This window comes from Myotis lucifugus, unplaced genomic scaffold (assembly GCF_000147115.1).
Source record: "Myotis lucifugus unplaced genomic scaffold, Myoluc2.0 scaffold_0, whole genome shotgun sequence".
Taxonomy (NCBI): domain Eukaryota; kingdom Metazoa; phylum Chordata; class Mammalia; order Chiroptera; family Vespertilionidae; genus Myotis; species Myotis lucifugus.
In genome coordinates this window covers 385,802-411,306 of record NW_005871048.1, presented here as the reverse complement: position 1 = coordinate 411,306, position 25,505 = coordinate 385,802, and the positions used below count along the sequence as shown (strand labels likewise).

General features: G+C 45.1%; 3 protein-coding genes across 4 annotated transcripts in view; 1 reads left to right on the top strand and 2 right to left on the bottom strand.

Annotated features, from left to right (window-relative positions):
- Window positions 1-16,646, bottom strand: part of ZCWPW1 (zinc finger CW-type and PWWP domain containing 1) — a 72,911-nt gene extending 56,265 nt beyond the window's left edge. Inside the window, exons 1-10 of the mRNA XM_023754164.1 lie at window positions 16,530-16,646; window positions 12,408-12,465; window positions 11,433-11,686; window positions 10,898-10,988; window positions 9,982-10,072; window positions 9,541-9,686; window positions 9,209-9,331; window positions 2,627-2,743; window positions 1,239-1,359; window positions 315-390 (exon numbers count right to left, since the gene is read on the bottom strand). Of these exons, the coding sequence (XP_023609932.1) occupies window positions 315-390; window positions 1,239-1,359; window positions 2,627-2,743; window positions 9,209-9,331; window positions 9,541-9,686; window positions 9,982-10,072; window positions 10,898-10,988; window positions 11,433-11,686; window positions 12,408-12,435 (1,047 nt within the window). The 5' untranslated portion in view covers window positions 12,436-12,465; window positions 16,530-16,646. The remainder of the gene's footprint in view (window positions 1-314; window positions 391-1,238; window positions 1,360-2,626; window positions 2,744-9,208; window positions 9,332-9,540; window positions 9,687-9,981; window positions 10,073-10,897; window positions 10,989-11,432; window positions 11,687-12,407; window positions 12,466-16,529) is intronic.
- A 469-nt stretch (window positions 16,647-17,115) lies between these two features.
- Window positions 17,116-22,359, top strand: MEPCE (methylphosphate capping enzyme). The gene is given in 5 exon segments (XM_006081028.3): window positions 17,116-19,390; window positions 19,393-20,085; window positions 21,137-21,355; window positions 21,525-21,651; window positions 21,766-22,359. Coding segments are annotated over 5 exon segments (2,061 nt in total). The 5' UTR covers window positions 17,116-18,421; the 3' UTR covers window positions 21,819-22,359.
- A 1,182-nt stretch (window positions 22,360-23,541) lies between these two features.
- Window positions 23,542-24,803, bottom strand: PPP1R35 (protein phosphatase 1 regulatory subunit 35). 2 transcript variants are annotated; one of them, XM_006081027.3, is made up of 4 exons: window positions 24,438-24,803; window positions 24,105-24,357; window positions 23,887-24,023; window positions 23,542-23,785 (listed from the first exon to the last, which is right to left on the bottom strand). In XM_006081027.3, the coding sequence occupies exons 1-4, from the start codon at window positions 24,726-24,728 to the stop codon at window positions 23,612-23,614; spliced, it is 855 nt and encodes a 284-aa protein (XP_006081089.1). In that variant the 5' UTR covers window positions 24,729-24,803; the 3' UTR covers window positions 23,542-23,611. The 2 variants fall into 2 exon arrangements, with proteins under 2 accessions (XP_006081089.1, XP_014303147.1); XM_014447661.2 differs by having other exon boundaries at window positions 23,887-24,357; window positions 24,438-24,801.
- Between the last annotated feature and the right edge of the window lie 702 nt (window positions 24,804-25,505).

Sequence of the window (25,505 nt, the reverse complement as noted above, 5' to 3'; positions counted from 1 at the left end):
AAGGAAGGAGATGCTGGGCCTCTTCTGCTCCTTTATACTGATCCACCTGACCCACTTATTTCATTATTCTTCCATCCTGACCTCAGTAATCCTAACCAATGCAAATTTATCAAAACATACATGTCCTAATAAATATTTAATTAGATACAAGTTTGTTTCTATGTGTGAGAATTTATTTCTGTTTGTCACTCCAGCTAAGTGTCTGATTCTGCTCATGTCTGCTGGCTATGCCTATGTTCTAACTCTGTGCATCTGTTAGGATGACTTTGGTCATTACTTTGGCTTGACCACCTACCTGAATCAGGAAAACTCACCGGCAAGGAATCAAGATGAGAAGCAAAAAGAAAATATTCCCCCAGGTCAGGGTCAGATTCTACCATGCCTGGCCACCTGAAGAAGATAGATGGATATAGGAGACGGAAGAGATGGGTTTAGATGAATAGAACACAAACTCATTAATACACATGTAAAGAAAGGAGCAATATGTTTTGTAACCAAAGTCAGACACCACCACCCCCGTCAATCCCTCCCAGTGGTCACTACCAAATGACTGAAGACTGAAGTAACTGTCACCAATGTACAAAGAAGCTTAGGATCTTCCTTGTAAAAGTATCTTATCCTTAGGCCTTCCAGCAAGTCTGAGAACAAAGTCTTCTGACTAGGGACAGCTCCAGTGAAGAAATTACCCATCCTACCCTCCCTTGTTCTCTTACTTTATCCCTAATATCTCAATGTTTTAAAAATGCTGTAGAGCCACTCTCCTCTTTCTACCCATTCAGGATAGAATTGTCAGACTCTTTTTTCCAGGGAAATACAACATCCACTATGAAATTCTAGAGAACATGCTCTTTCAAAGCCTCCAAGCTTAGTACTTTATATTCTCCCCCACCCCATGCTTTTTCTAAGGCAGGTACCATGTCTTTTCTTTTTTTTAATCCTTACCTGAGGATATGTTGTGGATTTTTAAATTATTTGAGGGAGAGAGAGAAACATCAATCGGTTGCCTCCTGTATGCACCCCGCCATGGGGATTGAACCCACAATCGAGGTATGTGCCCTGACCAGGAATCAAACCCACAATCTTTCAGTGTACCAGACAATGCTCCAACTGAGGCACCCAGCCATGGCTAAGGCAGGTACCATTTCCATTGTAAATGTTTCCCATTTCCTTCCTTCTCTATTTGAATCTACCACTCTCAAGTTCATGGAGGCTGTTCCAAGTATGCCATGGCGCCCTACCAGGGGTAACCATATTGCTTGGCCCAGATGATGGATCCTGGGATGTAGGAGGCATAGGCCACATCACTCTCATGCCCTATCCAGGTCTCCTCAGGGATATCACAGTGATTGTACTCCAAGTCTGCCAAAAAAGAGAAGGAAAATAGCCTGGATGAGGGCAGGAGATAGAACAGGAAACAGGTATAGGCAGCAGGTATGACCAAAAGGGCACCTGGGAAATGGGCACGGAGGAAGAAGAACAAAGACCCTTGGAGGAAATGCAACCTAGAAGTAGGAGTGCTGCCTCCTTATACTCTAGAACAGTGGTTCTCAACCTTCCTAATGCTGCGACCCTTTAATACAGTTCCTCATGTTGTGGCGACCCCCAACCATACAATTATTTTCGTTGCTACTTCATAACCGTAATTCTGCTACTGTTATGAATCGTAATGTAAATATCTGATATGCAGGATGTATTTTCATTGTTACAAATTGAACATAATTAAAGCATAGTGATTAGTCACAAAAACAATATGTAATTATGTATGTGTTTTCCGATGATCTTAGGCGACCCCTGTGAAAGGGTCGTTCGACCCCCAAAGGGTTGCGACCCACAGGTTGAGAACCGCTGCTCTAGAGAAAGAGATTCCAGGCTTCTATATCCCACATTGTTTGACCCTTCTATGTAACATTATGACTATAATTTCTCTGAGACACTGTTTTCTCATCTGTAAAGTAATTGGGCTGAATTAGAGCATCATAATGTCTTTCAAGTAGTTTCAAACATTCTAGAATTCTATGCCATTGGATCTTTCTTACCTGCTTTTCCCTGTATATTCCATATCCCTTCCTATCCAACCCAATACCAATAATCTAATCAGGATTTCCAGGGTCAGACTAATGCTGAAAAAGATGGAATTCTCTCAGAACATACGTGTGCTTTTCTATATGTTTTTATTTATTTCAGAGAGGAAGGGAGAGGAAGAGAGAGATAGAAACATCAACGATGAGAGAGAATCATTGATCAGCTGCCTCACACACGCCCTCCCCCACCCCCCACAGGAGATCGAGCCTGCAACCCAGGCATGTGCCCTGACCAGGAATCCAACCATGACTTCCTGGTTTATAGGTCAATGCTCAACCACTGAACCACATTGGCTGGTCTCAGAAAATATGTTCAGATTCCATGCCCCTCCCGACAACATAATTCTTTAGGTTGTCTTCTTCTAGCCCGTTATGCCAGATTCATCTTGATATGACAAGAAGATCGTTTTCTTTCTCTAGACACTATAAGGACCCCTGGAGTTGAAACTACACCTACAACATAATTAATTTAAAGGATATATGCAGGGAAAGAAAGGGTGGAACAAAAAAAAAAACACACCATAAACATTTCCACTCCATTCTACCTGTATTCTGGTCACAGGACCAATTATCTGGAAGGACTGAGGGGTCAGCGTTCCCATGAAGCCGCCTCCATTTCCCACAGTTTGGGGAAGAACACTGGACCCAGACTAGACACTGACCTGTGACGGGGGAAAAAACTGAAATGAGACTCAAAAATGTGCTCTTCCTTCTTCAACTCATTTAAAATCAATATAGTCCTCACCAGAATCACATAGCCTTAGAGATCACCTAGTCTAATCCTTACTTATAAATGGGAAAAGAAAGGCTCAGAGAAGATAATTGACTTGCTAAAGATTAGTCTAAATTTGTGGCAGAGCTAAATTTACAACCCAGGTCTCACATTTCAGTCTTTTACCATACTATGCCATCATTTCTCCTCCACCCAGGGCAGAAAGAAGTGTTTCCTATATTGACAGTTCTTTAAAAAGGTTGGTTTCCATCCTTCTGGCTAGTTCCTTGTTCTCTGCTAGCATGTCAATGCTGAAAAATTCTTTTGAAGGGCTACCCAGCATCTTTTGTGTACAACATCCAGAGTTCCTATCTGAATCTCAGCAGATTTATCCGTCACCAAATCATCAAGTTGCAACCTTTGGGACCAACAGCCCCAAGTTCACCCCCCTCCAAAAACACGGGTCTAAGTCCATCATTTCTCAATCAACTATTTACTTCAGGCCCTGCTGAAAGACAAAGCATTCCTTTTAAATATATATATTTTTTATTGATTTCAAAGAAGGGAGAGGGAGAGAGAGAGATAGAAACATCAATGATGAGAGAATCATTGACTGGCTGCCTCCTATACACCTATCACTGGGGATTGAGCCCGCAACCCAGGCATGTGTCCTAACCAGAAATCAAACCATAACCTCTTGGTTCATAGGTCGACACTCAACCACTAAGCCACCACGGCTGGGCAAAGCATTCCTTTTATCACTTACCTGCCAAACTATCATCCCCACCTTTCTCTATTCCCACATTTTCTGAGTTGTTCCTGTACCCGACACAGCCTCTCCTCTTTCCTTCCTAAACCCTTCCACTGTTATTTTTAGAATTCCAGACAAAAGCAACAAAAGTCCACATATCTTTAACCTCTTCTCTGACCCTCTATCTCATTTTTGAAACCTGGTGATGCACTGACATTGCCTCTACCCGACCCCACCCCACCCGCAGCTCTCTAAATAGAATTGGTTCCTTCTCATGCATCTCATGTCTCTCAGGCCAGAAAATGGATTCAGTATCATCCTTATTCCCTATTGCCATTTCCAGACCATTACCATCTCCTCCTTATAAAAACCTTCCTCCCTTGAGGTCCAGGTGATGGAACTATATATACCACCCTCTCATCTCCCTTGAAAAGATGCTGACATCTGGTTCAGCCTTCTCCTCTCTACCTCCTGGCCTCATTCCAAATGATCACTATTTCCATAGGGGTAACTCACAAAGAATCCCATTCTCTGAGTTCTTTGACCTTTTCTTCCATGCTATCTCATAACCCACTTCACTTCAGTAACCCACTCCTAACCTTGTATGCCCCACCAGTCATCTGCAGGGACTGCATACTCCCTTGAACCACTTATCCAAATATCCCTCTCAGATAAAAATTCCCTGTCCTCCCACTTCACTTGCTCAAAGGACCCCTATAGCAACTTTCACTTTATCTAGATCTCTTACCCTCCCCTCAATCCAGAAGCAACCTCTTTTCTTTACTCTGTACTTACTCAGGTTTGACTCCTTAGACCCTTTGTCCTTCCTCCTACCCAGCAGGTAAAACACAACTCTGAATGAACCCACTCTACCTTTTCTGTGCCTATATTCATTAAATTGAGTGTTACTAGAAAAAAATCACATAACTAGGCACATGGGTACACTATATATTCACGATATGTTTCCCTAGTAAGTTCACTCTCCCACTGTCAAATCTTACTTTAAATACCTGAACATAAGGAATGCCCTCCATCCTATTGAAACCATCCTCAGAAAAGCATATTATGGACCACATTCTTGATTAATTAATTTTGAAGAACAAGGTACTGGTTGGGAATGATGTATTAGTCTGAAAAGATAGTTGCTAATGATATTTTTGGATGTTTATAGAGATGCCCTAGCAAGACTAGAAAAAAAGAATGTGAGAAGGGGTTGGGACTATAAAAGTAAACATAGATCAATAAAATAAGTGGTTGGTTGTGAAAATAATGAATATTCATGAGGAAATGAGTGAGGGGGGAAATCATCCTAATGACATAGAACTAGATATTTATGGCTTGGTATGAAATCTTCAAAGACAACAATAAACAGTTCTTTAAAGTTCCCTTTCAAACAGTGTAGAAAGAGGAGAAGATGATGTGTCTGAAAATGGAGCTTGAGGCTCTCAACATGGCTCTATGATAATGAAGACTGATGTCAAACACACATTAAGAGCATTTCAGTTGACCTCTCACTCTTGAAATACTAGTTTCCTTGGATTCTGTGATCACTTATTCTCCTATTCCCTCTCTCCATCTTTCTGGCAGCTTCCTCCTTTACTGGGTTCTCATTTTTCTCCATTAAAGCTTTAAATGTTGGCGTTCCAAAGTCCAATCATGGATGTTTGCTCCCATGTTACACTTTCTCCTGAGGCAAACTTTCCCACTCCCATAGCTTTGAAATACATTTTCATACCGGATAACACAGAGATGTATATACTAACAGTCTCTGTTCTGAGCTCCAGATATCTATAGCCATCTTGCTCTTTTGTAACTCTATTTGGATGTCTCACAATGATCTCAAATCTAATGGACCTAAAACCCAAACACTTAATCTTATCCCACAAATCTGTTCTTCCTCCACCTTTCCCCACCTCTTTTCATGTACATGTTCAAGCCAGAAACCAATCATCTTTAACATACTCTCTCCTCTTTCATCCCCCCCTCCATATCCAATTCATTACCAAGTTCTGACAGTTACCTCTAACACATATCTTGAAATCATCCATTTCTCTGTCTCCAATTTCATCATCCTAATCCAAGCCACCAAAAATCTAATCTAGTACTAACTTCTTGTCCACTCTTGACCCCTCATACTTCATTCTCTAATTGGATTCTTCTAAAACATTAACTCAATGATGTTGTTCTCCTGGTTAAAATCCACCAGTGGCTTCCCACTGCACTTTGGAAAAAATTCTCACTTTGTAACATGGTCTTTGATTTAGTTACTACCTACTTCTTTATATTTATCCAGAGCTACTTTCCTGCCTTACTTCCCCTTGCTCTCTGAACTCCAATCACACCAGCTTTCTTTTAGTACCTGGAATATGCCAAACTTTACCCTACCTAACACTCTTTCTCTTACTTCTACTATTCCTTCAGGTTTCAGCTTAAATGTTATTTCCTTACAAATGAATTCCCTGACTGACCCATTTTCTTTCTTTTTTTAGATATATTTTTATTGATTTCAGAGAGAAAGGGAGAGGGAGAGAGAGAGACAGAAACATCAATGATGAGAGAGAATCATTGATTGGTTGCCTCCTGCATGCCCCCTACTGGGGATCAAGCCCACAACCCAGGCATGTGCCCCTGACCGGAATCGAACCCGGGACCCTTCAGTCCGCAGGCCGACACTCCATCCATTGAGCCAAACTAGCTAGGGCTGACTGACCCATTTTAATTGAGTCTCCATTATTTCCTTTAATGACACTCCATTTTTTTCATTCACAGTACTTAACAGAAATTGGTTGTATTTATCAGATACTTCCCTTTTAACTTCCTACTCTAGGAGGACTCACCTCTCCTTGGGAACTATAAGAAACAGGAAGCGTAGTTCTTTTATAGCAAGAGGCTTACACATTCACTACAATCACAACCTGACTCACAAGCACTGCCTAAGGGGTGAACTTCCATCTTTCAGTCTAAAGTGCAATCCTGATGGGAGCAGCCAGAACTGTGATGTGTGAACGCCCACTCCTATCCCCACATCCTTCTCTCTGGAAAGTACTACCTCTTCCAATTTTCAGTTTATATATAAAAACTGTGTTCACGTTCATCATTAATGCTAATGTGTAAATTCTCTCCAAGGAAAATCTGTCTTCCACCTGGCTTGAAAACCTTGAATTAAAATGCAGGAGAGCAATGGTGGAATTGAGGTAGCAACCAGAGCGAGGAGAAGGGACACCCCCAAATCATTCCATATAATGACTGGTTTTCTTGTCTGGCTGCATTTGTATAAGTTTGGTTCTGGTTGTAACTATGAGTCTGAAGAAGAATCTTGGCCATCCTGTACCTTAAAGCATGCCCTTTTTGGCAAGCTATATAAAAAGAAATCTCTGACAAAAATAAAATAAAGTGCAATCCTTTCCCTAATACTGAGAGGTTCAGGAGAAGATCAGTACCACCCAGACCATCCGAGTACCCAAATTAGGCTAATACCTCCAGTTCCTTATATTACCATGTCATAACAACATGAGGAGTGGTTTATTGCCCTGGACTACCTTGTTTGGTGACTGCATAGTCTTGCTAGAATTTTCTTTCAAGTATGTACAAACCATATTATGCTTCTATAATTAAAATTATATAGACACACATATACATGTTAAACACTAGCTGACTGTTTATTCCATTGTTGCTTACACTTTGGATTCTGTCTTTTTTTGAGGTGGGGGGGGGGGCACAAGCCTGTTTTCCTCCATATTGTTCATTTTACTTATATTCATAAGTATTTATATTTACTTATATTTATAAGTATTTATATTCAAAGTTTTAAAAATACTAATATATTATATGATCTATTTTATTTCTTATCCTAAAATTTCTCAAGATCACTTCATATTAAATATTTGTTTATTATCTGTCCAATACACTAAAACTGCAAATTCCATAAAGTCAGGGATTAGCTATTTTGTTCACCAACATATTTCCAGCACCTAGCACAATGCCTGGCAAATAATATAAGGCATTAATAACTATTGTTAAAATAAGAAATACATCTATATCCATCCTTATCTTCCATCCATTCAATCTCAAAGGCTAAACTGTCCTTTCTCAGAATAATTCTCTCTATATATAAACAATTTTCCCTGAGCACATAAATATGCTGGTAACACACAGGTCAAGACTATTTCTTTTTAAAGAAAGCTCAAAATAACTTTCCCTTAACTCTATACCCACTCCTCCTTTTATTTACCATTTTCTCCCTCCTAGTTTTCTCATCTAAACTAATTTAAAAAGTATTTATTCTTCAACCAACTATAACCTGCCATTCACCCTTACCAACCCATATAATTGCTCTAATTAAGACCTACTGACTTACTAATTGTGATATCGGTTAAGCATTTTCAAATCTTTATCCCCTTTGATGTCTCTATAGTAGCGTTTGACAAGGCTAAATACTCCCTTTTATGAAATTCTCTCCTCCCCTGGCATCTGTGATACCACATTCTCCTAATTTTCCTTCTACCTTTCTAATTTTCTCTTAGTTCTTCTTAGTTTTTTCCCTGGGCAGCTCTTCTTCTGTTCAATCCTAAACATTATGTCCCCCAGGGTTTTTTACTCAGTGTTTTTCTCTTCTCACTCCCTACCTTCTTCTTAGAAAAATTTCATCTATTCTTACTGATGTAGATGACTCTGAAATTTCTATCTCCAACCCAGACCTCTTTCTTGAGCTCTAAATCTCATCAAAGACCCCATAACTTGCTCACAGATGAATTCACCACCTTAAACTTTTTCTTCTATACTCTCCATTTTAGATCATAATCCTTTCAGCCACTCATTCACTCACGCCTCACTCTTCCTCAGCTCTCATATCCAACTGGTAACCATATCATGGTGATCCTGTCTCCTAAAGATCTCAAATTTGTCTCTTCTTCATCACTGCTATTGTCTATATTGTCTATCTTCCTTGCTTGGATCACTATTTCTGAGTCTAGTCTTGTTCACAGGAATTCATCTTCCATGCTATTGCCAAAGTGAGCTTTCTAAATAGAAATCTTATCAATTTTCCCCTACTTAATGTCAATGGTTCCTCTTTATCTATAAAATAAAACCCAAACCCCCTTAACTTCACATGCAAGGTCCTTTAAGACCTGGCCCTTGCATGTCTCTAGCCTTATCTCCCCTACCCCTGTAACCTCCTACCCCAAAGCACAACCAAAAGCTACCAACATTAGTCCTCCTCCATAACTCTGAAAATTATCACTCTGATCCACCCCCATTTCTACCTTGGTTCATCTGACTAAATTATACTTCAAGTTCTGGCTCAAGCAGTATCTTGTCTTAGAAATTTTTCCAATTCTACTCCCAACTTATAGCTTTTTTATCTACCTTCCTTAGAAGCCTATCTCCCTTGTGACAGGCTTATACTCATTTATTCTGCACTTATCCAGCCCTCCTAAAATGCCTGGTATATAATAGGTACCCCAAAACTATAGATTATATGAACAAATAATTCAATGAATTAAATCTTTCTCTCTCTTCTTCAGCAGCATATCCTCTAACAAGTAGCAATGAGAAATTAATTATAATCTTTGCAGAATTCCCTCTAACATTCTAACCCTTGCCTCTCTCCTTCATCTCCAGTTTTCAAGCCCAAGTAGTTTTCCAAACCATGGCTGAACTTACCAAAACCACTTTCCTCTCCTTTTTGTTGGTCCCTGATCTGAGCATGATCCTGAACCATTTTCTTCAGTTGGTCTTTCTGTTTATGCTCATGTCCTCGCTGGGCTTTCTTCATTTTCTCATCTTCTGGGAAGATAAAATAATTGTAGGGTAGGGTTATGTGGGAGAGATTCTTTGTAGATAATAAAGCAGAAAGAAGGATGAAGGAAGAAAAATCATAGCATGATAGTTTCAAGCCTTAGGTTGGAAATTCTCAGCCTGCCCACTGTCCCATTCCCTAATTTTATGGATTAAGTATTTGAGCCAGATGTCAAAGTATATCTGACTATACTTACGAGCTTTTTTCTTTCTTCTCCTTAAGGAGAGTTTACTGAATTTCTTCTCAGATGATGCAAGATCTGGCTGGTCTGGCTTAGATGGGATTATTCCATCTTCCTGAGAGGCTGAAATCTCTAGAATATGAGGTACCGTTACCCACTCTCTGAAAATAAGATATTTTTAAATGAAAAGGTAAAAGAATCCAAAAATAAATTTTAAGAGGATAGAAGAATCCTAGGCTCTCTAAGGCCTCCTGATGTCATTTTACCTATCTACCTGCCTATTTTTCCCAATTCAAACAGGTAGCTTTCCTGAGCTGAGACAAATTTACAGAGATACAAAAAATGACCAGAAAAAAAAATGACCAGATAGGTAGGTTGGTAGGTAGGTAGATAGATAACCTTTTATAAATATTAAGTCCACCCTGTAATCAACTCACCTAACAGGAATAAACTTACCTATCAGCATTATCATTATCAGTAGTAGAAGAAGCAATTCCTGGTTCCTTGTCTAACTGGGTATGTCTTATGGGCTGGGCACAGGAAGTCTCTGCAAAATCAAGGCTAGATTCTATCTCTTCCAAAACAAAACACTATAAGCAAAGAAGTAATGTTAAGAAATAACCACTCCATTATTTTTAAATTATAATCTTTCATTAAAATGTCTTCCACCTGTTGCCTGGAAGAGTCTACTTTTGGACTTTTGTCATATCATAAAATTTTAAGTCTTTAAAATTTCAGGAAAAAATACAAATTTATGTCCTTCTAAAAGCCTTTCCAGATTGACCTGCCTCATTCCAGGATAGCCAGGTAATGTTAATTTTATTTTATTTACTGTGTCTTATATAATTTTTCCTTAAACTTTCCTCTAGGAATAGAATTATATCTAAGAATAGCTGAAAATATCAGACCATTTTCCTTAGCCCCATGACCTTATTGATAGGGTCTTGGGGCCTATGCTATAGAGTCCTTTGTTCTAAAAATAAAATCCTTGAGCATGTTGAAACAGTATGGGAAACAGAAAATATACAAGGGTAGATGGAAACTAAATTCTTCAAACCTGGGAAAAATAATTTATCTTTTCTAAGTAAATTCTGAACATATAGAAAAGAATTTAACTTACATTTTAAAAAATTTAGATGAAACTGTATTTACATTCTGAAGTCAATGTAATCTACTTTTCTAAAAGTCTGCACCCCCTATCTAAGGTGGTTTAGCTATAGTCCTTGATAGAAGATGAAGTATTTTAAAGTATGTCGAAGTCCCATCTAATACTGTCTTACTTAAGAGGATGGAGGCAGGAAAGGAAGCTGTCAATTTACTCAACATCCCAGGTAACAGTTTCTCTGCCTAACTGAAACTCTTTTTCTCTCACCATAAGCCATACCCAAGCACTCTTGGAGGGACTTCTGTAGAACAATCTGGACAATCTCCTCAAACTCTTCATCGGTAAGATTTGATTTTTCCTGCATAGACAAGGGTAGAGAAGGAAAACTGCTCGTCTTTTCCCAGTTCTCCTCTCTGGCCAGTCAGAAAAGCCTCCGTTAGATGAGGCAGTAAACTCACAAGGCTGAGAGCATGAAGTCTATCGCATATAAGGACTCCATAAACTCTATCCCAGATCTCCTGGGAATAAAGGAGTCAAAAAATGGATAAAGTTGATTAAATTTCTGTCCACCTCTACTTTCATATCCAAACCACCTCAGCCCCTACATACCTACCATTATTTCCTGCTAAATACTGTCATCAAAACATTTTTTATCTTTTTAAGAAAAAAAATGGAAGTCCCAAAAAAGGAATAAAAAACTGAAACTACAAGATGAATTTCCCCAACATGGAAAGATTCTATTTGTCCAGGATGAATGACTAGAAGAAACTGTCCCACTAGAGCCCATCAGTATGACTGATACCTTTTCTTTCTTCTCTGCTTGCTTGTTGTCTTGAACCTTTACTTTTTTCTCCTGGTCACTGCATGGACCATTCACTGTGGTTGCTTCCTCCTCCTTCTTCTCTAACTTGGCCTTTAGCAGGTTTGGTCCGGCCTCTGCCTCCAGGGAACTGATCCCCAGAGTCTCCTCTTTGTGTGAGTTAGGGTTATAGGGCATCAGGCTATGCACTTTTTGTGCAGGTGGGATAAAGGGTTTTTTTGATCCTTTCCCATACTCTGAAAGAAATTTGATCATCAAATGGAATTTATGAAACATAGAGTCTAACACAGAGACTGCCAAACACTGCCAACTGACTGACCATATCAGAATTATCTGGAGAAATATTTTAATAAATTCATATTTCTAGGTCTCTACTCACCCACCCTCATTTCCCCTGCCCTGAGTTTCTGATGAAATATTCTGAAGTGAGGCCCGAGAATCTGAAATTTTACAAGACTATCTAGATGATTCTGATGTACTTCCAGGCTTAGGAACCACTGAGTAATTGCAAGGTGATAAATATAAGCATTTGAGAAACTGAATTATTTAAATATAAAAATTTAAAAATTTGTCTATTTTAACTTTGGACAAAATTTTATGGGAAATTAAGAGAAAATGAAAAAAATATAGTTAAAATCTACAGATGATACAATGAAAATTGGAGTGATCCTCCCAGGTGTAAGTAATATCTCTTTCTTCTGAGCTTCCATAATACTCTGTACCTGCCTGGTGACATTCACCCCACTCAAATTTATGTTATAGATATTTATGAGTTCATATATTCCTTGAGCAGGACTATTTCTAAGATATATATTTTACTCAAAGTGTCTAGAAACGTAGTAACTTTAACAAAGTAGAAATAAAAAATATGTAAACTGAGCTTCTCTTTGGTAGGAATCTGAGAAGGGAAAAATGAAAGATATGTATAAAATGAACCTCCCTCACTCTTTGACTCACCTTCTTTACTCTGCAATGTTGTCATCATTCAGCTCAGAAGCTACACTTTTTTTGTGCTCTGTTAGAAAAAAGAAATTAACTGCTAAAGCTCTGATTGAACATGAGTTTAAACTTTCTTCTCTTCCTGTCTTCTTGGGTTCAGGATTTCTTTTCCTGGAACCCCTGAACTACATGTTCTGCCTTCTTTTTTTTAATATATTTTATTGATTTTTCACAGAGAGGAAGGGAGAGGGATAGAGAGTTAGAAACATCAATGAGAGAGAAACATCGATCAGCTGCCTCCTGCACACCAACTGGGGATGTGACTGCAACCAAGGTACATGCCCTTGACCGGAATCGAACCTGGGACCCTTGAGTCCACAGGCTGACGTTCTGTCCACTGAGCCAAACCAGTTAGGGCTGTTCTGCCTTCTTGACTATACTTCTGCCTTCTGAGCAATGCCAATTACATGCCAGGGGATAATTAGAGTTATTGTTTTAAAGATTAGCAATAATTCTTAGTGTTTTAAGTGCTGAAGAGTTTAATATATTCATACATCTATAAGCCATCTGTGGCACAGCAGAATGCTGAGACTCAATTTGTGGGTGATGTTCCAATAATTTGTACATTTTTCCAATTTATACTTTCCACTATTGATATTACTTCTATCCACTTGTTAGAAGAGAACTGCTTTTTTATCAGCCTAAATTTATAACCCTCTACCCAGTTTTCTTAGGTTTAAAGCATATAATTCACTCTTATTTTTGTAACAGTTATAATAAATACTGTAACTCAGGTAGTGTTATTAGAGGTCATAAAATATCATTTCCCCTTTTTACAGATGAAAAATATGCAGGGAGGTTAAGTGGTTTGCCCAAAATTTCAGTGTTAATACATGGGAGAGCCAAGTTGAACCCAGGCCTTTGCTTTCAAATTCTACTAATACAACATCTATTCTTCTCAGTGATCTTATTTCTGACTGCTGGTTTTGAGTACTTTGAAGGCCCTAGACTTGCAATTCAATCTTCCAACTCTGCCATCTCCCACTTATAAAATACCCACAAAGCAGCATAAAATGGATCTTTAAATTTATATACAGTTTCCTTTAAAGAATCTGAAAATTTTAAGACCTTCAAAAGGCCAAATTATAGTAAACACTCAGTTGTCTGGGGTGTAAAGTTCCTCACCCTGGTTCCTAAGATGAATTCAAAAGGTGTTGGGACTTGACTTAGTGTGGCTACAGCATGATTGGGTGTAAAGTATTTTTAAGTTATCTTTTGGTATTTTTCTGTTCTATTTCTTAATTTCTGAATGTGGATAATTCTGATGTGTTGTTCTGCAATAACTACTTCTCCTTTCATATTAAGGAGCACATTTTCTCACTTTTTGCATCATAACTCACCACTACCAACCCCCAGATGTATTTGCTCTAAGGAAAAAGGTAAATGGGAAATTGGGGGAGAAACACTACAGCAAATTGGTCTCCTTATTTATGATAATCCTAAGTAGAAGCTAGAAACTGAATCAAATTGGTTGCAAAAGGAATACGAATTTGACCACAAATGACAAACATCTTCTCTCAGATTCCAGAATCCCAAAAATAATCATTAGAAGTCCCTATGAAGGTAATATAAATTTCAAGAAGAGCTATACTAAATGAAAAATGAAAATTAGTAGATTTGAGATGACAACATTTCTTTTTAAATGTCTATCTTTTAAAAGAAAAAAAAATAAAATTTAAAAATGTCTCTCTTTTTAATATGCCTCTGGAGAGTAGAACTGTATGGAACGGAGCTTTTTATTGTACCCCCTTATGCATCTCTAACATATTATAGCATACACATATTATCACTTCAAAAGTTATTTTTTTAAATTCTAAATTCTTTAAATAAAATATAGAGTATTTTTGATCAATCTAAAAATGCACAAATTTTCCAAGTTACGTTCAAATAATTATTTAAGCCTCTACTGACCTCTGTAGGCAAAAGTGTGTTACTGGAGCCCCAACCAACTGGATAAAATTGTGGATCATTATTGAGTTAACAAACTGTAGTAAATCTATACTAGTAAGCAATGATGTGTAACACTTCCCCTTAATCGAGAGTGGGTTTGTGATGAAGAACGTTACCTTTAAAGAAAATCTCTAACCTGATCAATAGAGAAAGGAAAGCCAGGAAGTCACTGACAACTCAAGTCTCTGCTCCTCTGCTCCAGACTAATTATTTTCTCCTACAATAACAAATACTGAAATCTAGTTCAGAGAGAGAAATACTTCTAAATAGTTAATAAATATACAAAATACCACCAACTTTCATCTGACCAGCTAATAAATGACTTTCACTTAAACACTGAAAATCATCACATTGGTTTTAAGAAAAAAATCACCTTGCTCAGCAGTTCTCAAAGTGTGATCCAAAGACTCCTGGGGGTCCTCTCCCTTTTCCAACTACTTATCTGTGTTAGGCTGGATTTTCTCATATACTTCAACCAAAACAAGATACAAGCATACCTTGGATATATTGCAGATTTGGTGCCAAACCACCACAATAAAGTGAGTATCACAATAAAGCAAGCTGTAATCTTTTTGCTAATGGAGGGTCTTGCCTTTAATTTGTAAAAAAAAAAAATGCAACACCTGTGAAGCACAATAAAGGGACGTGCAATAAAACAAGGTATGCCTGTATCATAACAGATTGAATTCAGAAACAGATGAAAATCCAGCTGTCTTCTATTAAGCCAAACATGAAAGATATTGCAAAAATGTAAAACAACAACATGTTTACACTAACTTTCCTTTTGTTTGGGAAAATATATTTTTCATAAAAATGTGAACATGTAATGAGTTTATTGTTATTTTAACATTAATAAATGTTTACATTTTTCTGTTTAATTTCTGCCATGGATATAAACCAATCTTTGAAGTCCTTCAGAATTTTCAAGAGTACAAAAGAGTATAACATGTTTGAGAACTGGCGTAGCTAAATGACTTAATTCAGTCCTGTAAATACTTTTCAAACAGCATTCATTCTCTTCCCTCCTCCCCCCATTTAAAATGTGTTCACAAATTTCTCCCTCCTCACTATCCAATTATTCCCTCTATATTGTTTCTGGAATCCTTGGTCTTAAGAAAATAAAAGTCAACCCTTTAGAATTATACTCTAACCTAAACTCTGCAAGCTTCAAAAACCTGTATTTAAAGACTCTATTTAAAATCTCCTTTAAGCTGGAGTTGGATTCCCTTTTGGCTTTAATGTCTAATCTGCTTATTTTCATGCCTCAATCAGTAACAGCTGCTTTCTTTTCTTTTCTTTTCTTTTCTCCTCAGAGAGGATGGTTCACTTTTAACAAGACAGAAGGAAAAAGAAGATTGCAGCTCCCCTGCTGCCTACACTAGACTACCTGACAAGACATTCCTGTCGTCACTACCATAGTTCACCTAAAGCTCCTACAGAATCTTGTAAATGGCGAACTACAGCTTCTCGGTTCAGAGGGCGCCAGGAAGCGCAGAGATAGGGCCACTATCACAAGAAGGCACCCTTCCGGGCCTGGCTCCGGCTCCGCTATCTGCCGCCGCAGGCGCTCCCGGCGGCCCTCGCTGCCGACCGCCACCTGCCTGTTCTGTGCTGTTTTCGCCTAGAGCAGCACGTCGCCATCAACTTCCAGATCGCCGCACCATTTTTCCTCTCAGGCTGCCTAGGTCCGGAACAGTAAAAGGCCTTAATCCCACCCTTAACATTTGAGGGAAGAACTTTCCGGTGATCCCCATTTTTCCTCGCCCTTCCTTCACCAAGCCTCTCTTAAGGTCGGGGGTATCACAGTCAAAAGTCCTTGACGCCCCTCCAAGAGGAAAACGGCGTCTTTCTAGATTCTCTTCCCCCATCGAGAACCCCATCGTGAGAGAATTCCCCCTCAGCTGCCCCTCCCGCGGAGACACCAGAATCCTCATTCTCGCTCGGACCGACATTGCCCGCCGCTAAGAAAGAATGGGGTTACTTTTGTTTGTCGGCCGGGGGTGAGTTTGCGGTTAGAGGTTCTAAGGAGCAGGGGTAAGAGTTGTCACCCTGACGAGGAAACTCAGACGAAAGATCCCAGGATTAGCTGCGCCTAACATCTTCATCTGCAACCAGATTAGAGATAGCTACCTTCTGGAGCGAGGAACAGAGAGAACTACTGCAACAATTCTGCAAGCCCCTCCAACCTCGACCCACTTTTCCCGCCACCAAGAAAAGGCACGAGGCCACGCGTAAGCTCCACAGTTCCCTCCAGCGGCGAACTCTCAGTGCTGAGGCGCATGCGCAGCCAGAAGATGCGTTTGCGCTTGCGCAGCTGAATGTCGCCATCTTCCACGCTAACGCCCTGTAAAACTACAAATCCCATAATCCTAGATGGCCTCACTTTTTCCTTTAGGCGTCCACAGCAGTGCCTGATCGTTAATGAACCACATCTTTCTTTTACTAATTTTTCTCTGCCCCAAGCTGTCTTTTCCTCTTCGTTCCCTGATTCCTATTATTCCTTTTAGTCTCCTTCGCACCCGTATTTTAATATTTTGTTTGAGACTCTCCTCCCCATTCTCGACTCTCCCACCCTCTGGGGTGCAACAGGGCCCGCACCCCAGCACTGTTGGGAGAACGGGCCGCCTTGCACCCAGTAGAATGGGCGTCAAATAGCTTCCTCCTCATTGGCCGAGGCAAGGGCAACCAAGCCTAAACCTCTTCCCCACCCACACCCGTTTATCTATAAGGCGGCGAGAAGCCGCAGCGTGCGCTCGGAAGGCCTGCGTGCGAGCTGGCGGTAGTGGTGAATGTATTGCTATTGGTGGCTGTGGTGGGCATAGGGTCGCAATCCTCGGGCTAGGGGATCGAGCGCTCAGGAGTCCGGTGGGGTACGGGGGCGTTGGTATCGGGGCTTTGGAAGTCGGAGGGAAGGGCGTGGTGTCCTCAGGTGATCGCGATTAGAAGGCTGAGGAGCAAGAGGACTACTCGGCCATTTCGTTGGAAGAGGAAGTTGGACATCAGCTGTTTTAGTGATTTTTTTTTCAGTTCAGCAGTGACTATTTTCCAGGGGGGTGAGTTAAAATGACTTATCGTATTTTACTGAGAACAGCTCGTAGGAAGACGGTCAGTACACTCGCTCCTTCCTCTACTTTTAAGGTTCCCCCCCCTTCGTTCCCCCCAGCCCTTCTAAGTAGGTGGGCAAACGGAGACCAGTCATGAATAATTCATGAGGGCCTACCCGTTCCTTAGCCACGCCCCTCCCAATCGTGCTAACGCACGTTACGTGTACCAAACCTGGGGAAGCGACGTAACAGTCCCCGCCCCTAGGACGGAGGGCGGGGCACCGCCCTCAGCACGTGCTGCATCAACCCGCGCAAGCCCAAAAGGATGTGCGCAGGCGCTCCCCGCTAGGGGGAGGAAGGAGGCGGGGTAGGGAGCTTGTTGGGTTTAGAGCCGGGCGGAGACCGCTGAGACTCATTCCTCAGGAACAAGGGTCGGGTGTCAAGGAGACCTTTTCACACCAGCTCCCCGTCCCCGCCTACGGTGGGTGGGTTCGCGCGGCAGAGACAAAGGATATCAGTAGGGACGAACATAGCTGCGAAGGGAAGTAGGGTGTCAATTTGGGGTGGTGGGCTTTTGGGGGGGATTACAGGGAGCTATATTTAAACTCCCGGAGCCGTTAAGTTGGTTCGTACTCGGATGCGCGCGCGACTAGGGTGGCGGCAGAGTGCGCATGCGTGATTCTGGGGCGAGAGGAACGCGCTTCGGCTGTGCGCGCTCTCGGCAAAGCGGTAGTGGTGGAGGAGCAGGGTCGGCGCACGCGCGGTTGGTTCCTGGAGTTCGGGTCTCGCGGGCATCTTGTTTTGGTCTCGTAGGCGAGGGGGCCGCGCTTCGGGGGAGGCGCTAGGGCGCGAGACTAGGCTAGAGGAGCTGCGCGCGCACCCAGGGAAGGGGGGAAGGGAGCGGGTGTAGGAAGGGGGGGGGTTAAGCCCCCTGGTCCACCCTCTTAGCCCTCGACTGGGACGGAATAAGGGGAGGAAATGATAGAGATGGCGGCGGAGAAGGAGCCGTTTCTGGTACCTGCCCCGCCGCCGCCGCTCAAAGAGGAGTCAGGCGGAGGGGGCAGCCCCACGGTGCAGCCGCACCGAGAGCCCGCCTCCGGGGAGCTCCGCGGCGGTACGCAGCGTGGGCCTGGCCCGCGAGCACAACCAGCCGGGGTCTTGGCTTCTGGAGCGGGCAAGGAGAGCCCCGGGGCTACTGCCCAGCCTCGGGTCAGCCAGTCGCAGCAGCAACGAGGGGGCGGCCTCCACACGCACGGGGAGGCCCGCTTGTCGGATCCCCACGGGCGAGCCGCTCCCCCGGAGCTGGGGGAGGAGCGACGGGGAGGGGGTGGAACAGAACTGGGACCCCCTGCCCCGCCTCGACCCCGGAACGGCTATCAGCCCCACCGGCCCCCTGGGGGAGGTGGGGGCAAGAGGAGAAATAGCTGCAATGTAGGGGGAGGTGGTGGAGGCTTCAAACATCCGGCCTTCAAGAGGCGCAGGCGGGTTAATTCGGACTGTGACTCTGTGTTACCTTCCAACTTCCTCCTGGGGGGCAATATCTTTGATCCACTGAACCTGAATAGTCTCCTGGATGAGGAAGTGAGCCGCGCACTCAATGCTGAGACCCCTAAGTCATCCCCGCTTCCGGCCAAGGGGCGAGATCCAGTGGAGATTCTCATCCCCAAAGATATTACTGACCCACTGAGTCTCAATACTTGCACTGATGAGGCCCAAGTAGTTCTTGCTTCACCACTCAAGACTGGTCGGAAGCGACATAGACACCGGGGACAGCACCACCAGCAGCAGCAGGCAACTGGAGGGATTGATGGCCACTCGGTGCTGCCCACAGCTCCCCCCACTCCCTCACTCCATGGGGAGGGCACCACACAGCAGCAACGGCATGCCCCCCAGCCCTATGAACTCAACACGGCCATCAACTGCAGGGATGAGGTCGTGTCTCCCCTTCCGAGGTCGTGTCTCCCCTTCCGTCTGCCCTACCGGGTCCCTCAGGCTCCCTCTCAGCCTCTTCAGCTGCCTCAATTACCTCTGCACCCCCGTCTTCCTCCTCACGACATCGAAAACGTCGCAGGACTTCCAGCAAGTCAGAGGCAGGGGCTAGGAGTGGAGGAAGCCAGGGTCCCAAGGAAAAGGGCCGAGGGAGTGGGGGAGGCCGCCACCACCTCCACCCACTACCTGCAGCAGGTTTCAAAAAGCAACAGCGCAAGTTCCAGTATGGGAATTACTGCAAGTACTATGGGTACCGAAATCCTTCCTGTGAGGATGGGCGCCTTCGGGTGTTGAAGCCTGAGTGGTTTAAGGGTCGGGACGTCCTAGATCTGGGCTGCAATGTGGGCCATGTGACCCTGAGCATTGCCTGTAAGTGGGGACCATCCCGCATGGTAGGCCTGGATATTGATGCCCAACTCATCCACTCGGCCCGCCAAAACATCCGACACTACCTGTCAGAGGAGCTGCGTCTGCAAGCCCAGACTGCTGAGGGGGACCCAGGGGCAGAGAGTGAGGAAGGGATCAAAACCGTTCGAAAGAGGACCTGCTTCCCAGCCTCACTGACAGCAAGCCGGGGTCCCATTGCTGCACCCCAAGTGCCCTTGGATGGAGCAGACACATCAGTCTTCCCCAACAATGTTGTCTTCGTTACGGTAAGAGGGTCTTGGGATAGGGCCCAGGTCTGAGGATGAGATTAAATAATGTGACGGGAAGGTTATGCGCCAGAGGGATTTCTGTATATGCAGTCCACACCAGGAGAACCAGATCCTCAAGAGAAGGGTCTGAATCCACTGGGTGTCCCTTCCTATAACCTGGAAAGGTGGAAGCTCTACCTGGGTTCCTTTCTTGTGACTCCTAGCCCCAAAATGGGATCTGACCCCTTTTGCCCTCCTCCCTACCTGGACTGTAATCCAGGCCAGTCCACCTTCTCTAGGGGGCTACTGCTGATGCTCACTTGGGGATCTGGTCCACATGGAAACTTGTCCTCTAACCTCCTGAAGGTGCATGAAGGGATGGGTATCAGACATGGAATGTCTCAGGGGGGAGGGAGGATTAGGATAGTGGCTAATACTTGCAGTTTCTCTCCATTGGTAGGGACTTAGTTTGCATATGATATAGAGTTGAAGAGTGTCGGTGGTCAGGAACCCAAGTGCTTGGCCTTGGATCATCTCCACATTGACCCTAGATAATAGGATGGAGAAGAGTCAGAGTCCTCTGCAGGAGGGGAGGGTAACATGCCTTCAGCGTCTGTGTCCTGACTGCCTGCACATAGCTCCTCATGAAACACTCCAATTCGCCATCTGCAGGAGTAGTGTTGGAAAATGGACTTTTTTCTAGCTTATCTAGAAAAAAATTTCCTTAGGGATGGTCTCTTCTCTGGAAAGAACAATCCTAAAACTTTGCCAGCCCCAACTATTGAGAAGGAACCACAGGTCTCCCTTTCAAATCTGGGTTAGGTCCCATTGAGTCGCTCGGCTTAATGGACAGCGTCTTGGAGGAACTCTAGCATTCTTTCTCGGCAGTTTCACCCCAACTTTGGAGATCTTGTGAGGCTTCTTTATGTTTGGTTTACCACCAATAGCATGCAAAAAAGTGATACTGGTGGTATCAAAGATGATTGTGGCCAAGGGCTATAAAGTGAGGCTGCAGATTGAATGTGTGGGTTCATAGTTCTTTTAATGCCGCTGTTGACCTCTCCCTCAGGGTAACTATGTGCTGGATCGAGATGAGCTGGTGGACGCCCAAACACCTGAGTATGACGTGGTGCTCTGCCTCAGCCTTACCAAGTGGGTACATCTGAACTGGGGAGACGAGGGACTGAAGCGAATGTTTCGACGGATCTACCGGCACCTACGCCCTGGGGGCATCTTGATCCTCGAACCCCAACCTTGGTCAACCTACGCCAAGAGAAAGACTCTCACAGTGAGTTGGTATTTAAGTGAAAATTGGTATGTCCTTTAGTTGAGGCAAGAAAGACCCCAAAGAAGTGGAAAGAGGACTTTCAGAACAAGGTGAAAAGATCCCCTGGGTGGGCATCATTCTCTGGCAGGGAGAAGGCAGCAAGCTGAGTGGTCCCTGCTCTTCTCCCTAGGAAACAACCTACAAGAACTATTATCGAATCCAGCTGAAGCCAGAGCAGTTCAGTTCCTACCTGACATCCCCAGAAGTGGGCTTTTCCAGCTATGAGCTTGTGGCCACACCCCACAGCACCTTCAAAGGTAAGTCTGGCTTATTTTGGTGGGGGAGGGAGGCCAGTCCTGAGGGAGAAGGTACAGACCCTGTGGAGTCTTGAGGTCCTGCCCATCCCTCCTGATTGCACACTCTCCTCTTAGGCTTCCAGCGTCCTGTGTACCTGTTCCACAAGGCCCGTTCCCCCAGCCACTGAATGGCCCCTTGAACAGAAAGTGTGAAGAAGCTGCCCGCTGCTCTTAAGGACCTGGGGAAAGAAAATATCCCGCAGTCTTTCCTTTCTGGCTCCAAAAGTTTCCTTTCTTGGATCTGCATAGAAAGCTTTTCCTGTGTTGCTGCCCCAGCCTCCTCCCTATACCTCTGGTACCTAAGCAGCAAGCCCAGCTGTTCTGGAGTTACCGCCATCTTCCTCTTCCCCCAGCCCACTGGCTGGATGGCATGGACTGTTTGCTGATCTCTGTTCTCCTAGGGCACAGGAGGTGGGGAGTTATCAAGTTCTCTGGGCTCTTCCTCCTGTCCTTCCAAGGAGAAATTCCCATTCTCCTCAGCCCTTGTCCCTGCCTACGTTTCAGTGGACCACATGATAGAGGGACTGAGGCTTAAGAGGGGGAAGCTTGATGGGGAGGCATGCAGGTACTGTGAAAATCCCTCTGCTGTCCCCCATGGGAGAGGGGGTTGGGTTTGGAATGTAAGAACAGCACAATAAACGATGTTTAGGGCAATGGCCCCCACACCTATGTCTGGCACTTTTGTGTATATATATATTTTATTTCAAAGAGAGGAAGGGAGAGAAACATCAATGATGAGAATCGTTGATTGACTTGCTTCCTGCACACCCTACATAGGGAATCCTGCAACCCAGGCAAATGCCCTGACCGGGAATCGATCTGTGACCTCTTGGTTCATAGTTCGATGCTCAACCACGGGGCCACACAGGCCAGGCTGTCTGGCACTTTTTAACTGGTGGGAAGGGATGGTGCCTCCCAGTACAACCTGTGCTTCCTCTGTCTAAACTACTCTCAAGGTTTTTCAATGATTGGGAAGATGGTGGATTGCTACATCTACACACAACTATATAGGACCCTAGTCAGGAAAAAGGGTATGATGCAAATTTTGATGTGAAACTTGAAAAGCCCATCTCCCCCCCCCCCCCCCGCCCCCGCCAAAAAAAAAAAAAAACCATTGACAGGTTTTTTTGTGGAAGCTTTGGCAGAAGGCTAACTTTGGGATTTAACAGTAGAGTTGAAGTGGAGCTAGAAAAAGACACTTTGGACCGGAGGGACTCCCTGCTCTAGGACCTCCCTACCATCCACCCTCTTTTTGATGCTGTGGAACCAGCTAATAGGCAGTTTAACTTAACATGTAGCTATTCAGTGGCTTGTCAAGTATTTACTCTGGTCAGGTGTGAAGATGGGCAAGGCCCTTGAAGGTAAAAGCAAGGAGATAATTTAGATAAATGCTAGTAGCTGCCTTACCAGGTTCCCAGTCAGGTAACATGCAGGCTGAGATCCACATGAAGAGATCAGAAATAAGTGGTGCAAAGAAACAAGTGTGGTATCATAACAAAGGTGGCAGGTGTGACTGCAATCAGGAAGATGTGGGGAGGGTACCTCACCCCTGACTTGGCTCCAGCTAGTGTGGCTCACTGGGCTGGGGACTCCTACACTGAAAGGTGGGGAGTTCATTCCCAGTCTGGCGCTTACTAGAGGCAACCAGTCGGATGTTTCTCCTATCCTCTCTAAAAATCAGTAAACATCCTAAGGTGAGGATTAAAAGAATGAAAACTAAACCTCTTACTTGGACCAGTGTTTTCTACTGGTCATTACGGAGTTCCTTAAAGAAGGGGCCAAAACACTTGGCTTCCAGGCAGCTTCTAGCCTACAGCTTTCCATCTTAAGCCTTCCAAGAAAAGTCCCCAGTTGTTAGCAAAACCACTTTATTATGTTACTTTCAACAAAAAAATACAAGCAATTCCGGGCGCCTCCTGGTCTACACTTCCCATCGCCTTAGCGTTCGATGCATGAGGAAGGTATCCTCCGAAGGGCGGGGCCGGGGCTGAAGGCGGAGAGCGGGCAGACTGTCCAGGGTCAGGTGTGGAAATTCATAAAATAACGTTTCTGGGTCACACAGCATCGTCATGTCCGGCCCTGGCCCAGGGGGCTCCTGTCGGAATTGGAGTCCAAAGCCAGGTTACACTCGGAGAGGGAAGAAGCCGGCGGCCAAGGGCAGGGAACACGGGAGGGGACTCCGGCCCAGGCCCTCACCTTCGGAGGCGGGGCTCGGGCCTGCGGGGGCAGGAGCGCCAGCCTCTCCCTCAGCGCCGCGCTCAGAACCTGCTCCTCGGGCACCTGCAGGCTCACCAGGTCGCGGAAAAGCCGCTTGGAGCGCGGCACGTTCAGTCCTGAGACGCAGGGGGAGCGGAGGTGAGCCGCGCCTCTCACCCCAACTCCCGCGCCCGGCCTGCCAGCTGCCCCCCCCTCACCCTCGGCCACGCTCTCCTCCAGGGCACAGCGGGTCTGGAACGACTTTCTCAGCTGTTCCTCCACCGCCTTCGCGGCGTCGAACTGGCCCGCGGCTGCGGCCCGCGCGGCCTGCAGCTCGAGGCTCAGAGCCAGGCTGCTGTGCGACGCGGGCGCACCCAGGTCCTGCGACGCCGCGGGCTTCTCGCCCGGTGCGGCAGGGACGGGCAGCGGCTGGGCCCGGACCGGGGAGGGTGGCGCCAGGCGGAAACGGACCTGGGGGCAGAGAGCAGGGAGGTGAAGGAGGGGGAGCGGGGCGGTCGGCGGGCTGCCGGCCAGGCCTTCCGCCAGCTCACCTGCCGCTCCTTGCGGGCCCCGCCCCGCCGGTTTGCCCGCCCCTTCCCCCGCCCCGGGCTGCAGTTCGGCGGCTCGGGGCTCTCGGACCGCGGGCTCGGGCTCAGGCTCAGGCTGAGATCCAGGCCTGGCTCGGGCACGGGGGCTCCGGGCTCCGGGGCGCGGGGTTCCGGGGGTGGCCCCGGGGCCGCTACGACCGCCTCCCCTTCTCCCGACTTCAGCTCTGATTCCTCGCAGCCCATCATCTTGGAGCGGCTGCGGGGCACCGCCTCTCCCCGGCCCCTCCCAGACATCGGGACCGGAAGCCGTTAGCCCGACCCAGCGGGCGGGGAGGCAAGCCCTCGCCCCGCCCTGTTACGCTCCCCAGCGTCATCCTTGTTGCTCCTCCCCTGGTTTCCCGGCGGCCCCTGCGGGCCAACTTCCGCCCCGCCCCGCGGCCGGGATGTTAGAGCAGGAGCCGTGGAAGCTCTACGGATCCTCATCAGTACCATTTCTCCTTTCGGAAGCTCCGCCTTGGCGCCCTTTCCTGGCGGACTCCTCCCCTGGAGTCCGGAGTATGTCAGCCCTCCTGTCGGGGTGCCCCATGGGGCAGCTTTAACTCCACTGCCCAGCGTCCTCGCATTGGGCCCCTACGCGGCGCCGTCACTGCGTCTCCAGGTCCCCGTCGCCTCCGCGCTGGGCCGGAGCTGCCAGCTGAGTGAGGGCAGCGCTCGCCCACCAGCCGCCCGCTCCCGCCTGGGACTCCGGGCGCTAGTGGTTGCTTGAGCATCAGCTGCCTCACTCAGCCTTGAGGCTTTTTGTTACTTTTTCCTTTTCGAGCGTCTCCTAAAATACTCCTTTCTATAAAAACAGGTATTTATATGTGGAGTACAGTTTTTATTTTTTTTGCAGTTTAAAAGGTCTCACGTTTATTACTGAACCAACCTACTACTGCAGAAAATAAAATCAACAGAGCAAAATCATGAGTCCAATAATTTCCCGATTAAAATGCCCCAACTGTCCAGACAGTAGTGATCTTTTCAATCACTTAAGGGTGCAGACAACCTGGATACAGCATAAATATGTGAGCC

What these genes read in the sequence shown, in the direction of transcription:
- PPP1R35 (XM_014447661.2), bottom strand. Translation starts at nt 24,728, where the DNA reads ATGTCTGGGAGGGGCCGGGGAGAGGCGGTGCCCCGCAGCCGCTCCAAG. An exon ending in GGGCCCGCAAGGAGCGGCAG is followed by an intron (nt 24,358 to 24,437) that starts GTGAGCTGGCGG and finishes CTCTGCCCCCAG; the next exon opens with GTCCGTTTCCGCCTGGCGCC. An exon ending in CCCGAGCCCCGCCTCCGAAG is followed by an intron (nt 23,786 to 23,886) that starts GTGAGGGCCTGG and finishes CAATTCCGACAG; the next exon opens with GAGCCCCCTGGGCCAGGGCC.